This window comes from Phodopus roborovskii, unplaced genomic scaffold (genome assembly GCF_943737965.1).
Source record: "Phodopus roborovskii unplaced genomic scaffold, PHOROB, whole genome shotgun sequence".
NCBI lineage: Eukaryota > Metazoa > Chordata > Mammalia > Rodentia > Cricetidae > Phodopus > Phodopus roborovskii.
This window is the reverse complement of record NW_026126525.1, coordinates 9,530,840-9,547,986: the sequence shown is the minus strand read 5'-3', so window position 1 is coordinate 9,547,986 and position 17,147 is coordinate 9,530,840. Positions and strand designations below refer to the sequence as shown.

The 17,147-nt window shown below is 41.0% G+C and overlaps 1 protein-coding gene across 1 annotated transcript in view; it reads left to right on the top strand.

The window, feature by feature from the left end:
• Nucleotides 1-17,147, top strand: part of Fras1 (Fraser extracellular matrix complex subunit 1) — a 245,647-nt gene that overhangs the window by 206,009 nt on the left and 22,491 nt on the right. The window contains exons 56-61 of the mRNA XM_051198572.1: nucleotides 456-616; nucleotides 1,715-1,862; nucleotides 6,427-6,632; nucleotides 11,539-11,695; nucleotides 14,177-14,377; nucleotides 16,410-16,597. Coding sequence (XP_051054529.1) covers nucleotides 456-616; nucleotides 1,715-1,862; nucleotides 6,427-6,632; nucleotides 11,539-11,695; nucleotides 14,177-14,377; nucleotides 16,410-16,597 — 1,061 coding nt within the window. The remainder of the gene's footprint in view (nucleotides 1-455; nucleotides 617-1,714; nucleotides 1,863-6,426; nucleotides 6,633-11,538; nucleotides 11,696-14,176; nucleotides 14,378-16,409; nucleotides 16,598-17,147) is intronic.

Genomic DNA, 17,147 nt, shown 5'->3' with positions numbered 1-17,147 from the left:
AAAATAAGAAAATCAACCCAATTACAGCATTTCATTAAGAACATGGCAGCTCCAGGCCCCCTGAGCTCAGTACTGACTTTTCTAGCTGAGGCTCTCATTTTATATCAGGGTTTTTTTTTTTTTTTTTCTCTCCTGAAGAAGGGTTCTTGTTTTGATGGCGGGTCACCCTTCAGGTGCATGTGAAACCTGCTCTTCCCAAGGGCCGTTTTTTCAGTGCCACCCCCTTGAGACCCTCCTATGAGTCTCCTCTAGACCTTGGGGTCAGGAGAAAGGGAACATTGACACCTTTTAGCCATGTTCAGAAGGGCAGAGGAGCATTGCTAATGTTGGATTAGACGAACTGAGTAGGAAAGCCACCAGTGTTGTGCTGGGAGATGACCGTCCTGAAATGCTCTCGGATTTTTTTTTTGTGGCTCAAGTTTGGACACTAAAAAATCACTATTACCTTAATCCAGGCACAGTGAAGATTCCAGTTATCCGCCACGGAACTGACCTTTCTACCTTCACATCTGTCTGGTGTGCAACACGACCCTCGGACCCAGCTTCTGCCACTCCAGGAGTTGACTATGTCCCTAGCTCAAGGAAGGTGGAATTTGGGCCAGGTGTCACTGAACAGGTGAGCCCACAGCAGCCAAAGGCCTCAAAGTCAAAACTCACTGTTGCTACCATAGTTCCTTCCCTCCCTCCCTCCCTCCCCCTCTCCTTCCCTCCCTCCTTGCCTCAAAAATAGATTCTTCCCTCATACAATATATGCTGACCAGAGTTACCTTTCCTCCACTCCTATCAGCTCACCCCCTATCTTCCTTCTCCCCCAGATCCAGATCCACCCCACCCTCTGTCTCCCATCAGAAAAGAGCAGGCTTCCAAGGGACGATAGCCAAACACAACAAAACAAAATACATAAGACAAGGCAAAAGCCCTCACACCAAAGCTGCATAAGGTAACGTGAGGAAAAAGGTTCCAGGAGCCAGCAAAAGTGAGAAATACACTTACTCCCACAGTTAGGAATCCCACAAAAACACCAAGCTAACAGACACAACAGAGGACCACAGAGGACGTGGTGCAGACCCATGCACACCCACGTTTATCCCTTCAGTCTCTGTGAGCCCTTATGAAAGCCCTGCTCAGTTGATTCAGTTGATGATGTTCTCCTGGTGTTCTCCATCTCTATAGTCTTTCCTCAACCTGCCTATGGGATTCCTCTAGCTCCAAGTGGGGAGACCCAATGGAGATTTCCACTCCTCTTTCTGCACAATGTTTCTAGTGCAGTTTCTGAGTCACTTCAAACTATTAAAAGCCCTTTACAACATTTCAGTTCTTACTTTCTTTGGAATTATATGCAAATGGAGGCTGGCAAGATGGCTCTCACCTCTAATACTTATGGGGTAAGTTTGATCCTCAGAGTACATATGGTAGAAGAAACATTGTCTTCTGATCTTCACTTGTACCATGACACACACACACACACACACACACACACACACACACACACACACTCACACTAAATAATGTAAAAATGTATTAAACATGAGCTCAAATTCATGGTTCTTCCCTACCATCAAATATCCAACAGTGCAAGCTTAGAATAGAAACTGTAAGAATGGGATTCTCATTGTGAATTTAAGTAAGAATAAACTCACTTTATGACCACAAAGAAAGGTGCCAATGCCAGGTATTTGGCCTTCTCTGAAGTTTTCTTTGATCTCTCCTACAGTACTGCACCTTGACTATCTTGGATGACACACAATACCCAGTCATTGAAGGACTGGAGACATTTGTGGTTTTCCTCAGCTCAGCACAAGGAGCTGAACTGACCAAACCCTTCCAGGCTGTCATTGCAATTAATGACACATTCCAAGACGGTAAGAGATTGGGAATACCTACTGCTGGTTTAAAGTATATTCCTGTATTTTAACTTCCATGCATGATATATTATATCTCATTCATGTGTTCATTCATGAAATCTGTTTGTATATGCATCCATGCACAAATTCATGTGTGTACACTTGCATAGACAAGGGGGCAAAACCACTCATGTTGCCAATACTCTGCTGGGAAAAGAAAAATGTGTAAGCATTAGGCCTTATATTCAAGAAGTCTGGTGTATGATGTGACAGTTTTTACAAATGCATCTTCGGGTCTGACAGGACTATGGATGGTAAAGGAAAGCCTGTTATAGAGAGGTAAGTATAGACAAGTATGAAATATTGAAAGATGTACATTTGGGGAACTGGGATGCTGAGTTCCACTTTGGACAGGACAGCCAGTGAGTAGAGGTATGAATGGGAAGTTGCAGTGAATCTGGTCCTATGGGGCCCTAGGTCCTGGCCAAAGGACTTTGCAAGGGGAGCAATATGTGGTTATTAGCAGAAGTGGTGTAAGGTTATTTGTTTTGTTTTGTTTGTTTGGAAAGTAATATTAGCAGTAGTAAAAATGGTCTGCACAAGTGAATAGAAGCAGTCTATGACCAAAATACAGTCATCACTAAAGACATAATGTACATACATGAGGGTGAACATGAAAGCTGTTTCTCGGTGAGGAATGAAGGAAATTAGCATTTTCAGAGCATCTGGTCCAGAGGTTGGAGATCAAGTCATAGATTACACGTGAAACAAGAAGACTGTCATCAGCAGCCCCAGTGGCTGATGACAGAACAGGGATGAAAACAAAGTCCCCTAAAATAGGAAAAGACAAGCCACAAGCCACAAGATAACGTTTAATGCTTTTATTCATCCTTAAGAAGTCATGTATATAATAGTAAAAACTGTAAATGGCAGTAGGCACACTAAGAAATTTTTATCTTCCTTATAACCCTATCTCTCAATTATCCATGCCCCCCCCCGCTACTGGAAACAATCATTTTTGTGCATTGTTCATGAGGAATATATGTATGCATATGTGCATGTGTTTTATATGTGTGTATTTGCGTACACATATGTACATATATATCTGTAAAAAATCATTAAGGGAAACTTACATAAATGAAAAAATGTGCACCAGGGGAGTGAAAGAGTCTCACAAGCTCTGAAAACAGACAGTGATGCTGAGCAGTCCCCACACCCTCTAAGATTTGCTCATGCCCTTTGTAGGCAGTCTGTCCCCTAACTGAAGCCCTAGCAACCCTGTATCTGCTTTCTGTCCCTGAGGTTTTGCTTTTCCCAGAATGTCATCTAGATGAATTCTTTAGTCCGGCACACAGTAGATTTTATTGCACATTTATTTATTCTTGGCATGTCTATAACTTATCATATGAACCGGTCAGACTTCAGTAACACATACAATCTTCATTGCACTCTGAGGAACTCTGCAAAGTCTTTTGATTTTCCCCAATATTTTATTGGCAAGTGTTGGAGTTGCAGTCTCAGGTATTTAATATACAAAAAAAAAATGTTTCTGATCTATTCAAAAGGCTACCAAGTGTATTTTATGTCAAGAATTTACCCCAGAAAAGAAATCCCCAAGCTTACTTTGTGATTTGTTGTAGTCAACAGTATTTTCTTATGTTGGTCACTGCTCTTCCTTGTGATCGTTACTTTTTGCTGAGGCCATTCATTGCACACACTTTTGGGTATAGAGATTTTACACACATTACATCTGACCTTCGAAGTAGCTATTCAAGTTGTGACTCTGAGATTTAAATAGTTTATGTGAGACCGTGTGAGGAGGTAATGTGTGCAGAGACAAAACTCAGACTTCATCCATCCTGTTCTGTCTTCTGGCTCCATTTCCCACCTTGCTGACTTTCCCCTTGCAGTTTTAGCTGGCATCTGCCATCTTGGTGGCAATGTCTGTTGTCACTTGAAAACCTATGAAGTCAGTTTTTACCTTCCAGATGCAACCCCTCACATTTCTGATGCAATCACCCACATTTCTGATGTAATCCAAGATTCTTCCATCTTTTTCCACTGTGCTGAATTCAGGGCCCCAAAATAGTCTTAAGGAATTCATCTCAGAAGGCTTTTTTGTTTGTTTGTTTTTATTTACCTCTTCTGAAATTAGATTCTAATGTGCATATGAGTATTACTAGCAGAAAAGAAAAACCTGTAGCCACTGACATCACTGTACTTCTATGCATACAACTGAGTAGTACTTACTTGTTAACTCCAATGAATCAGAGATGGGATTTCAGTTAACTCTCTGTCTTCACCATTACCTGAAAAGAGGCCACCACACACCAGGCATTGTTACTGCATTCACTTTGTCATTGACCAAAAAAATGAGCAGAATAGTAGCTTCTATGGAATATTTTATGTGCCTGAATATGTTGCTCAGTAGTGTATCAATAACAGCAAACAGAGTCCTGTGTTTTATTTCTAGATCTAAGACTTATGCAAACAAATATGTTGATCATGTACAACAAATGTGCTAAGAGAGCTGCTCTATGATAAATGCATTTACCCATTGAAAGCCCCTATGCCTTTGGAGAATAGCCTCTTTTGCATCTGGGCACCCCATTGGTACAAAGAGAGGGCCCCTGCAATCCTGAAAAGCCCTTCCTCCTGGTTGCCACTGCCTCTTCCTAGGACTGCATTGCCCTGAAAAGTGGTTGACAGATGGTATCAATATGGATGAGAGTCCTAAGCATGACCTACATAGCCCAGCACCATGCACAGCCTGTTCTGCATTCACCTTGCTGTCTTGCATTGCCTCTTGCCAACCTCTGGGTTTTTTTTTTTTTTTCCTTTCTGTGCAGACAGTCAGAAGTGTTCATCCCTCCAACAGATAGGGCCAGAAGTGACAGTGACTGTGTTTTCACAGATAAAGAATAAAGAGTATTTACAGCTCTGGAAGAATCTGGGGTTGATTAATGCATGAGAAAATATTACCACTTCAGCCCTTAAATTTCTCACCTGGCTTGAGGCATGCCAGACCAGCCATAAACCCATCTGAAGCTTTTGATACATGCTGAGGACTTCCTTGTTTTGTTATCTCCTTGGCAACACACCTCTGATGTGTCAAGCACCTTGTACTGGATGCCAGGCCCTGACATAGTTAAGATGAAGTCACTAATTTTCACTTAGGAGTGGCATTGTTTGAGGAGGTGTCTACTGTCTTTTTGTGAGGTCATCATTGATAACCAGTAGGCTCTTTTCAGACAATAGGATGGGTTTGTCCTTGCTACATCTATCCCTTTAAGCCAGAGTCAACTGAAGGCAGACAGAACTTTCTAGGTATGAATGTGGCGAGCTGCTCCCGACACCCCTTCCTTTTAGGAGGGCCTAAGTAGAACACAGCCAAGAAGAGAGTGGTGGTAACATTAGGGTTGCTTTCCTTCAACTCTGAACCCAAAATGCATGTCAGGAGGCTTTGACATCTGACTCTTCACACTGTTTGTGGAGAAATTAGTGACCAGTAGCCAACCAAATGCCGGGCTTGGGGGAATGTCTTAATGTGGAACATCACCATGGGCACTGAGGCAGCAGAGAGAGACATGGTCTTCCCTGGTCGAAGAACCATGAAGCTGGGGGCACATGTGAACCAAAATATATTCAACCTTCCATATTTGACTGACTCCTAGGAACCTTGAGCTACTCTCTGAGTATCATGTGTGTGTTACTCTTTGAAAGCCAGTCCTCTCAACCCCACCCCCACCATGCGATGCTCATTTTTTTTGCTTTGCATGTTTAAAAACCCATCATCCAGAAAGTCTGAGTAATTTGCCTTATCATGCAGCCAATATGGGAGGTCAAGCCTGTTTCCTACAATTCCTTTGTTTCGAATCACCATTCCTTAGAGCTCCTTCCTAAAACCAAACAAGCTCATCGTGTTTCAGAGAACAGCTAAGTTCATAGCACCAGTCACAGGTCAATTGCAACCTGTAAAATTCAAACTATACACATTTTGTTTGGTTCAAATAAGTTGAACCTATATGGAATGTCTTTGTAGTACTTTATTTACTGTTATCAGCTTAGGAGAAAAATGTAGATCTCAGGCTTAATTTTTAAGTAACATCTGGCAATAACAACAAAACAAAGAAAAGCAAAGCCCTATTTTAAATAGATCAAGCCTGTTTTGTTGTTGTTTGTTTGGTTTGGTTTTTCCTTTGCTAATATCACTACTCTTCTCTGGTGCCTGGTGTCTCCCTGACCCTAGGACCTAGAAGAGGGGCCTAAAATTGTCATCAACCTTGCTTCTTTTTTTCTTATTGTATCTGTAGGAGCAAAGTGGGCTATGTAGCATATTCATACCATTATCATATTGTCTTTATGTGTGTTACCTGTTTGTACTGGAGGCAGTCACTGCATTCTGAAGCTGGGAAAAGATAGGTACAAAGTCGCCTTAGTATAGGTCATTGAAATCACACTCATTATTGTGTCAAAGGAGCAGCATCCATGCTTGAGGTCCCCTTAGCATTTGTGCTTTGCCTTCAGTGGAGCGCCATTGTCTCCCACTGACAAGGCCCCCATCTCCCCATCCCTTGCCCAGTTCCCAGCATGCAGTTTGCCAAGGATTTGCTTCTAGTGAAGGAGAAGGAGGGTGTCCTGCACATTCCTATCATCCGGAGTGGGGACCTGAGCTATGAGTCATCAGTGAGGTGCTACACTCAGAGCCACTCAGCTCAGGTCATGGAGGACTTTGAGGAGAGAAGAAATGCAGACTCTTCACGGATTACGTTTCTGAAAGGGGAGAAGGTAAGTGGGCTCATGGTGGATCAAAGATAAAATTCCTTCCTTGTAACCTTGATTTGTCCATGAAGTGAATTAGATATGATCTAGCTCTTGGAGTTCTTTGCAAATTGATAAAATTATGACTAATGCTGTCTATTCCACTTAGCTATCTTTTGTTGTTGTTGTTGTTATAACCAAACACATACCACATTGGTTGAGCTGGGAAGCATAGAATCAAATGTAGACCTCTTAGTATGAGACTACAATAGAGAAATCCCCAAAGTTATTAACCAATGAAAGAGGGTTCTCTGATATCAAGGTCTTTGTCCCAGGGCAAGTACATTCCAACTTTGGACCAAAGAGGCGTGCTATGCAGCTTCAAGAGTTGTCTTGGCAGTGTACATAATGAACCTAATTTAAATTAAAATAAAGCCACTCTGAAGGGAGAAACTCAGTGCCTCTCAGATATGGCTGCCTCCGAATCTCATTGTAATCCCAGAGGTGTGGCTGAAACAAAATTGTACTTACAACTATTTCAAGTCTTTATTTTGAAGGCAGAGTCCAGTGTATGTTCCCTTTATTCAAGGCACACAATCCTCATTCTATACAAAGGTCCTGCCATGGTTTTTCTGAGTTGTTCCTCCTCTTCCTTGTCTGTTGTGTTTGATCTGTAGCTCCTATTTGTATTTTTTTTTTCCTCAACAAGTGTTTTTTTGTTTTGCTTTGTTATGGCTCAACTGTATGTGCTACTTTTCCCGAAGACCTCAGTATAGTTTCTAGCACCATGTCAGGCAGTCACAACTGTCCTTAAGTCCAGCCCCAAAGGATCCATCCCTTTTCTAGCCTCCATGGATTCCCACACACACACACACACACACACACACATAAATATAATTTCAAGAACTCTTTTTAAATGTTCTTTGTTTTGCCTACATGATCTATTATTTATAAAATGTTATTCCATATTTAGCCTTTTTGCTGTTTTTGCAGCATTATGTCTCAAGTTCTGCCTGTGTCTTTTAGGTCTGTATCTAATCTGGTGCTTCTGACTATTGTATAATATTCCATGGCATGTATCTGTTCTATTTTACTTGTGCATGCTCAGGAACAGTAAGGACCTTCGATGGTCACACCAAATAGCTTCATAGTTCTTGTCACCACGCATCATGCTTCGGTGTCCATGCTTATAGGTGTGCGTCTCTGAGACCTGAGTGAGAACTTCTTTTTAGAGATTTATCTTCAGGGACAAAACTGCTATATCCTAGGATGTGCAAACCCTACATTAGATAAAGCAATGCTGGAGAACTTTCCAGAACATTGCTGGAAATGTATGAAGACTGTGACCAGTCTGTATCCTCTCCTGCCATTAGCATTTCTCATTTTTTCCATTTTTGTTATATAATAACAATAAAGCTGGGTGTCATTCAGCTTTGCGTTTCTCTGCTACTGTTTTATTCAACTATATAGTGGGTGTCTTAGTTAGGGCTTCTATTGATATTATAAAACACCACAGTTAAAAGCAATTTGGAGAGAAAGGAGATTATTTTACCTTACAGCTTACAATCCATTATCCAGGGAAGTCAAGGCAGGAACCTACAGGCAGGAAGTGATGCAGGGCTGAGGGAGGAGCAATGATTACTGACTTGTTCTTCATCATTTTCTCACTCTGCTTTCCTAAGCCAGCTAGGGCCACCTGCCCAAAGTTGGCACCACCCTTCAGTGAAGACAGTACTTTACAGGCTTGCCTACTGGCCAGTCCTGTGGATGTATTTTCTCAATTGAGACCCTCTTTTCAAACTATTCTCACTTGTATCAAGTCGACAAAAAATACAACTGGCTAGTACAATTGAACCCTTGTTAGCTCAACACACAAACACATCCTTATTCCATCAGAACCTTTCCTTTGTTGACAAGATGGCACGGTAATATTAATATCAAAATGTACAACATTCTTTTAAAAGTCCCTCAGTCTTTAAAAATTGAAACATTTTCAAGTGCAGTCCCTTTAAGACATCCAAAGTCTCTTTCAAAGTTCACTTTCTGCAGACTGGCAGTTTCTGTATGATTTCACAGCCTTAAGTGTGGGCTCTTATAAAATAAATAGGTTAAATCCTTTTCTTACTCCAGAAGGGAAGAACCAGGACACAGCTACAGTCAGCACAAAGCAAAACCCTAATTCAACAGTGCAGAAAGTTGAATGACTGACATCTGAGACTCACAATCCTCCGGGTTACAAAGGCGGCAGTACTTCCCTCCCATCCACAGCTCACACAGCTTGTCTCCTCTGCTCAGGCCAGCTCCATTCAAAGCTGATGCTGTCTGTGACAATCACTCAAGGCACTGGTATCTCTAAAATGTTGGTATCATTAGCACTGTGAGCCTGTCATATATTCCAAGTTCAACTGCCAGCACAAAGCACAGCCTTGATTCCTCTGGACCACAGCTTCTGTGTGCTTAGCCTGATGAAACACTCCCCCAAATTTCACATCAGTCATGCTGGCCTCTTCCTAATCACAGCTGATCCTTCAGCCCTAGCTGGCCAGTATCAACTGTCCCACAAAGCAAAGGTTTTATTTTAGTGGTTCTGGACTCAAAGTATCCATAAATGGCCTTGATAGGTAGTCTGTGCTCCCCTCTGAAGCTACACAAGCAAAGCCCCTGTCATCTGTACTGTTGTCCGTCTTATCATCTGTGTTCTCATAATAACAGCTCATTAACCTCTGAGCAGCCAGCAGCTTTTCCAGCCCAAAGTCCTTACTCAATCCTGCCCAATATATGGTTAGGTCTGTCACAGCAGTACCCCACTTCTGGTACCCCATTTCTGGATACAACTTCTTAGTTAGGGTTTCCTATTGCTGTGATACAACACCACAACCCAAACCAACTTTAGCCATTTTTTTTAAATAACTTAACTAAAATTTCATCTGTTAAAATAAATATCAAATTTCTATAATATAATTGAATTTTATTAATTTAGAAGTTACTGTGATAGGGGCTGAAGAGATGGCTCAGCAGTTAAGAGCATTGGCTGTTCTTTCAGAGGACCCAGGTTCAATTCTTAGTATCTACATGGCAACTCACAACAGTCTGTACTCAAGTTCCAGGAGATTCAACTCTCTCACACAGAGATACATGCAGGCCAAACACAGAGATATTTTAAAAACAAAAATAAACTTACTTAAAAAAAAGAAATTACTGTGACAATATAAAATTAAAAGTAAGGATGTGTTCTAATATAATTTATATTAATACTACAGTTTAGTGGCTATAAATACATAAGGGATATTTGCTAAGTCCAAATTTTAAACTGTATATAGGAAAAAAATTTTCTCATATGATTTTGCATTTATGTGAGTTGTACAAAATGAAAATTAAAAAAAAAGGTATTTTAAATGAGATTCTCAAATGGTTCAGGTTTATTTTTGCATGTATAACCAATTTTAACTTTCTATGGTTATAATTTTTTTTAAAAAATCTTTTTAAAATTAGCCATAATGTTCTTAGCTGAACTGAAGCATCACATTGTGACATAACCAAATATAAGAACATCTTGTTCTCTGGCTAAGCCTTTGACACTTAGCCTAAAACATCCTCACCTGAGTATTCCTGACTCATCCTATGCTCAGCTTCACTACAAAAAGTAAACAAATGAAGCCTCAGACGGTCATGACTCACAGAGGCTGGTCCTTGTTTTTCTGAATTGTGTTAGTGGCAAGTTAGAGTCTGAGTTTCAGAGCATGTACAAATACTGCACTCTTGAGCTTCGTCTGCACATGTGTATTTGTTCCCAGCTCGAAAAAACATTCCCTGCCTACTGAAGAAATGGCTTCTCATTTAATAAAAGAAATCAAATAGACCATATGTTACCCACTCTATAGTCTATCATAATTCCTTGGCACACTCTGGAATCTTCATTTTCCTTGGCTTATTAAGCATATGTCTTTAGAGTTGGCATTTACAAAAATGTCTTTTTTATAAGATTGAAGTCACTACTAAATTCATATATTCTGTAATGAATTCTTATTGTAGGAAAGATATTGAAGGAAAAGGTCCATTCTTTGGGAACTTGAAGGGATGTTAAGAAGCCATATACAGATGTTTGCAGGGAAATCTTGCCATTTAGCATGATTTGGGAAGTAAGGTTTAGAACTTCTTCCTGCCAACACACAGCCTGTGTAAGAGGGTTGGAGTAGTAAATTTAAAGTAGTCAGATGACAATATCCCACACCCCATCACACGAGTCTGTTGCTGAAGCTGCCATATATAAAAACATTGTGTTTGTGTTTACATCTTCCCAGAAATATGGTCCTCAGTAGAGAATATCCAGTTTAAGAAATGCTTGGTTTCCTACCACCACCAAGAGCTTGGGTCCTGTTGCAGGTTTCCCTCCTCTGTAGTGTTCAGATGACATACTATTAGGTAGAAATTTTGAAAGTTCTTAGCATTTAAAGTTATTTTTAACATAAGATGCTGCCTTTCTGAATTCCTTATAAAATTATTCAGTTTTTACAAAGGAGAGGGAACTTATTCAGCCCTCCAGGAAGAAGAAACATATGCTGACTCCATCATTAGACTTCCACCTTTTATAACAAGTACAAATGTCTTTATTGGCCCAGATATCATGCGGGAAAGCACACCAATGTTTGCAGGTGTGTTTTAGTGCATTATTGCTTGTATTGGCTTGGTTTTCATAACTTGTCACCAAAAATTCCAAATGGTTTGGAATTTTTTCAAGCCTTGTTGTATAGGTACATCCTACCCGGGTACAAACTGCTCAAAGTAAAAGTTCATTTTACAAATGAAACTGTTGAGACACTTTTGAGTTTGTGCCAATTCTTGGATGCTACAAAGACGGAAAGGTATCATCTAAGAAAACTGCCTATCACGGTCTGCTGCTACAGGATGAATATGTCTTGTGTGTTGGTCGTAGGCAAAGAACTGCACTGTCTACATCCACGATGACTCCATGTTTGAGCCCGAGGAGCAGTTCAGGGTCTACCTTGGCCATCCCCTTGGAAACCACTGGAGTGGAGCCAGAGTCGGCAAGAACAGCATGGCCACTGTGACCATATCCAATGACGAAGATGGTAACAGCAGAGACCGCCTTTTAGCCTCTCTTAGGTTGCTAGTACATGGATGAAGGATTATGAATAATACTAGTGTTTTGAGGGAGAACATGCTAGAAACGTGCCTGTTTACAGCAACCTCTGAATATTTATATAGAATGCTTGTAACAAATGGTCACCTTTGGTGGGTGCCTGTAAATTCACAGGAATCCTTAATCTCATTATTCCCTACATTGTCAAAGATAGCGAACAAATACCATTAAACGCTAGGACAGGAACTCTAAGCAGAGACTACAAATCATGTAAGTGGCTACAGATCTGGAGGGAGATTGGAAATACAATCAGATGTCATTGAGTCCCAAGAACTAATCTGAATCACTGTTGTCTACCTAGTAACGTCCTTTTTCTCACTGACTTCTCACACTGACAAAAACAGACAACCTTACATTCTAACATCAAGTGACCTATATTGTGACCAGATACCCAAGGAAAACAGTACCTATTTTTAATTGAAGCATCACCATTTTAACAGGCGAATACATAATATAAACCCCGCATTTTTAAAAATGTGTATTATCCTTCTTAAGCATGCTATATTACCTTGTTTTACTTAATTTTGGCAATAATCCATAAAGTAGATGTCACTAACCTTGTATGTGAAAAAACAAAGTATAAGCAAAGCACTTAATTTGCATCTTGGCTACACAGCTGTAAACAGCTACACTGGTCGGGAGCCTTGAGTTTTACTGGATTCTAGAATTTGCATTCTTAATTGCCCTGAGAGTGGTGAGACTCCTAGTGGTCTTCATGAAAAGTCAGGAACTTCGAGCTGGCCTCGAAGCTGGGGACATGGTTCAGTTGGGAAAGCGCTTGACCCTCCAGGGTCAAGACCTGAGTTCAATCCCTAGCATTCATGTAAAAAGCCAGGTTATTTATACTTTAAGTGCTGAGAAGTAGAAGTAGGAAGAGGCCTGGAGTTTACTGGCCAGCTGTCCTTGTCTAGTTGGTAAGCCCCAGGTCCCAGTGAGAGATCCTGCCCCAGAAAAAAAAAAAAAAAAAAAAAAAAAAAAAAAAAAAAAAAAAAGTAAAAAGTAGATGGCTATTGAAGAACAACACCCAAGGTTGACATTTTGCCTCTATGTGCACACAACCATACATACATACCTACACACACACAGAGAGAGAGAGGGAGAGGGAGAGAGGGAGAGAGTAAGGGAGAGAGAGAGCTAGAGTGAGATAGAGAGAGAGAGAGAGAGAGAGAGAGAGAGAGAGAGAGAGAGAGAGGAGTCTTATAGTTAAATTAGCCCTTTATACAAACCTAGATTCAACCCCAAGATGAACCTTTCTCAGGCCCAAAGAAAACCCAAATGATCAAGGCTCATAAGACTGAGGCTGGACAGATGGCTCAGCGGCTGAGAACAGTGGCTGCTGTTGCAGAGAACTGGAGTTCAGTTGCCAGCATCCACTTAAGCAGATCACAGCTGCCTATGATTCCAGCCACAAGGGATCCAATGCTTGTTTGTGGCCTCCATGGGTATCTGCACATGTGTGTACATATACATAAATACAGATGAAAGAAAAAGATTCACAAGGTAACAAATTCACCCCATTCAGCACTGTACCAATGTTTCAAAGAACCTACTACCTAAAACTATAAAGTCAAAAAACTTTGCAAGAAAGAAAAAAAAAAAAGAAAAAAGAAATTTCTAAAATACTCTGTAATTCATTAAAATGGCTATAAAATTAATAACTGCTCTCAGTTTTCCCAATTTTCCCATCATTGTATCTTCTTGTCTGCTACCATCCTAACCTTCCTTTCCTTGTGAAATTTGAATTCAGAGGGTAAAAATCAATGTTATTATTAATCACTTTCCAACAACAACAATAGTGTCTCAAACCATATGAGTCAAGAAATCTTGTGTTCCTAAACTAACTATACTGACCAAAATAAATATTGAGCACTTAGAAAAAGCTGGCATGGGGGAGGGGTCCAAAGACTGAGATGGCAGTCCAAAAGCCCAGAACTAAAACATGGAGTGGGTATGGTATACTTAAGGAATATCTAAATGAGATACATTATAAACCTTAAAAGTCGGGAGCTTATAACTAAAAAAGATTATGCAATCAATCGATAGATATTTATCGAGTACCTACTATGTCTCAGTCCCTTGATAAATTGCACAAAATTTAAATTTAAAGCTTTAGTTTAGAAACACTTTTTGAACTATAATGTCATGTTGGAAGTTTGATGTCATACATTTTAAAAGTCTTAATGTCTCCATTTTTGTTGTTGTTTTCAGTAAGAATCAACACCTCCAGGAGCCCAGATTAGTTCCTTTGTCTAAAACGTTGCTCAGGATAAGCATTGGTGGTCTGTATGACTACCAGCCACTGGGGCGTGGTACTATGAACAGCAACCTCTGGTCCCTGTCAGAGTCCTCAGGAGTCTGACCCTTTGAGCTGTTCTAACTTGCTCTTATTTTCCTGCCCACATTTCCTTAGCCCCTACCATTGAGTTTGAAGAAGCTGCCTACCAAGTGCGGGAGCCTGCAGGGCCGGATGCTATTGCAGTTCTGAGCATCAAGGTCATCCGCAGAGGCGATCAAAATAGGACTTCTAAGATCCGCTGCAGCACTCGAGATGGGTCTGCCCAGTCTGGTGTGGATTATTACCCCAAGAGCCGAGTCCTGAAATTCAGTCCTGGTGAGTGAGTGCCAGTCTCTGCCTTTGGGTTTTCTTTCTTCTTGTTTTATGTTAGCGTTTATTGTTGATGCCTAATAATAGATTCCATTATGATACTCTATGTGTGTCTACAGTGCATTTTGATCATATTCACTCTGCTATTGTCCTCTGTTGTCTCTTCCATTCCCAAAGATCCCCATCCCCTTCCCACCAGTCCAATTTATAGGGATCTTTTTGTTGTGGTTTGGTTGGTTTTTGTTTTGTTTTTGGTTTTTGAGAGACAGGGTTTCTCTGTGTAGCCCTGGCTGTCCTGAAACTGCTCTGTAGAACACACTGACCTCAAATTAAAGAGATCCACTTGCCTCTGCCTTCCAAGTGCTTGGATTAAAGGTGTATGCCACTACTGCCCAGCTAGGATTTTCTTGGTGCATAGGGAAATGTCATTTAAATAAAGAATTATGAGATATTAAATTAGAATATAATAGCTTCAATAACATAAGGCAATTGCTAAATATTTATTTGAGATTACAGGTAAAAATTTAGCTAGTTTTTTTTTTTTTTTAAAGTACCCATTCATAAAACACACTGAGCATTTGGGTTTATTTGAAAGGCTTTTTTTTTGTTAGCCTTTTGTTTAGTTGAGAGAAAAAGCCTTGCTTTTAAATACAGATATATGCACATACATCATTCGATATGTGGTAGAAAATGCTGTCCTGGGCCCTTTAGAGTTTACCAAAATCTGACAGACAGAATCCCAATGTAGAAATGCTTTTACATCTACTGGGAAAGAGGCTAGCCTGCCACAAGCTTCCAAAAAATTTATTCTAGAGACAGCAACATCGGTGGGTCTGGAAAGAGGGAAAGACAAGAATCCAGTCATAAGCATTTGACTGCATTGACTCAGTGGGGGAAATGGACAGCTGTTCCTGCAGCTCAGACCCATCACTGGAGTTTTACAGGGCTATTTTAGTTATGGTTACTATCGCTGTGATGAAACACCAAGACCAAAAGCAAGTTGGGGAGGGAGGGATTTATTTAATTTAAATGTGCACATCACAGTCCATCATGAAGAAAGTCAGGCCAGGAACTCAAACAGGTCTGGAAGCTGGAGGCAGGAGCTGATGCAGAGGCCATGGAGGGGTGCTGCTTACTGGCTTGCTCCCTGTGGCTTGCTCAGCTTGCTTTCTTTTAGAACCCAGGACCACCAGCCCAAGGATGGCACCACCCACTATCAATGGTCCTCCCCCATCAATCACTAACTAAGAAAATGCACTACAGGCTTGCCCGCAGCCTGATCTCATAGAGGAATTTTCTCAACTAAAGCTTTCTCCGTTCCAGTGACTTTAGCTTGTGTCAAGTTGACATAAAACCAGGCAGCACAAGTTCCATCCTTTGTGTGTGTGGTTTGTGTTTGCTGGAACGGTAACCAGTCTTTTACATCTGTGTTATTTCTCCTTACTCTTTATATTTGCTCTTTAAGTCTGTGAAAGGAGGAGCATAGAGCAGATGTGGGGAGGAGGAGAGGAAAGGTCCTACTGCCCTGCACTTCACAAGAGATGGAGTGAACTTCTAAAGCCATTGCCTGCCTCCTTCCAGCATCTGGTCCTCTGTGTGAAGTCTGGACTGTTAGGCATCCTTTGTGCCTTTGCTTCAGATGGCATCTGTGTATAAGCTCTCACAGTCATGTCAGAGCTCATGCGTAAGTGTGAAAGGGAAAGAAAAATTAAGCAAAAAGGAAAAAAAGAGTACCAGGATGAAATGTACTTTGGATCATAGATTTTTATTACAGCCAGCCTGTGTCAGGCAGGGGCCATTAATCCTTGTATGGTATTGAATAGTAAATCTACAGTGCTGAGTCTCTACCACAGAGAATCCGGTCTATAAAACTGAGTCTCAGCTCAAGATGGGTCTGCAGTGATTAGCAGCCGTTGTATCTATGAGAAGCCCCTGAAAGGACAGGGCATATTTTAATGCGATGTCTGAGCTGTGCCAGTCTGCAGTCTCTTGAGTGCACGCCCTCAGCTTTACTTTTTCCATTTTGTTCTTGGTGAAGGTGTGGATCACATCTTCTTCAAAGTCGAGATCCTGTCTAATGAAGATCGGGAATGGCACGAATCCTTTTCTCTAGTCCTTGGCCCAGATGACCCCGTAGAAGCAGTGCTTGGGGATGTGACCACGGCTACTGTGACAATTCTAGACCAAGAGGCAGCAGGAAGTCTCATATTGCCAGCACCACCCATTGTGAGTTGCCTGATCCAAAGGACAGCTGGCTTTGTGTCTCTGTGGCCTGCAGTAGATGAGAGCTGAGGGGACAATAGATTCTAATGTGTGTTTCTTTGTTCTTGGCACTGAGCCAAGGGGTTCTCTCCTACCTCTTCCCTTATACAGGGAATGTTTGACCATATTGGAGACATTACTGCTTGCTACATCTCTCATACAGGGTCCTATGCCCATCTAGTGGATAGAGTCCACATATTCTACAAAACACCTTTCAGTGCACACTGCAAGCCACCACCAACAAACAGACAAGCAAAACAAACAAACAAACAAAATAACAGGTATTTGACACAAATGCTAATAGTTTAAAGGGCGGAGGAACCCATTCCTGATGTGCGACCAAGTTATGGACACAGAAAGTGCAATTCAGTTGATCTTCTAATTGCTTTGGTGGGAAGAGTAAGAAAGGAATGCTACTATAGGTGTCTATTATCCCACATACTTACCACACTCAAAAATAAGTATATGTAGAGATTTAGTGCTGTGTTACTCAATTTGGGAGAAATATAATGAA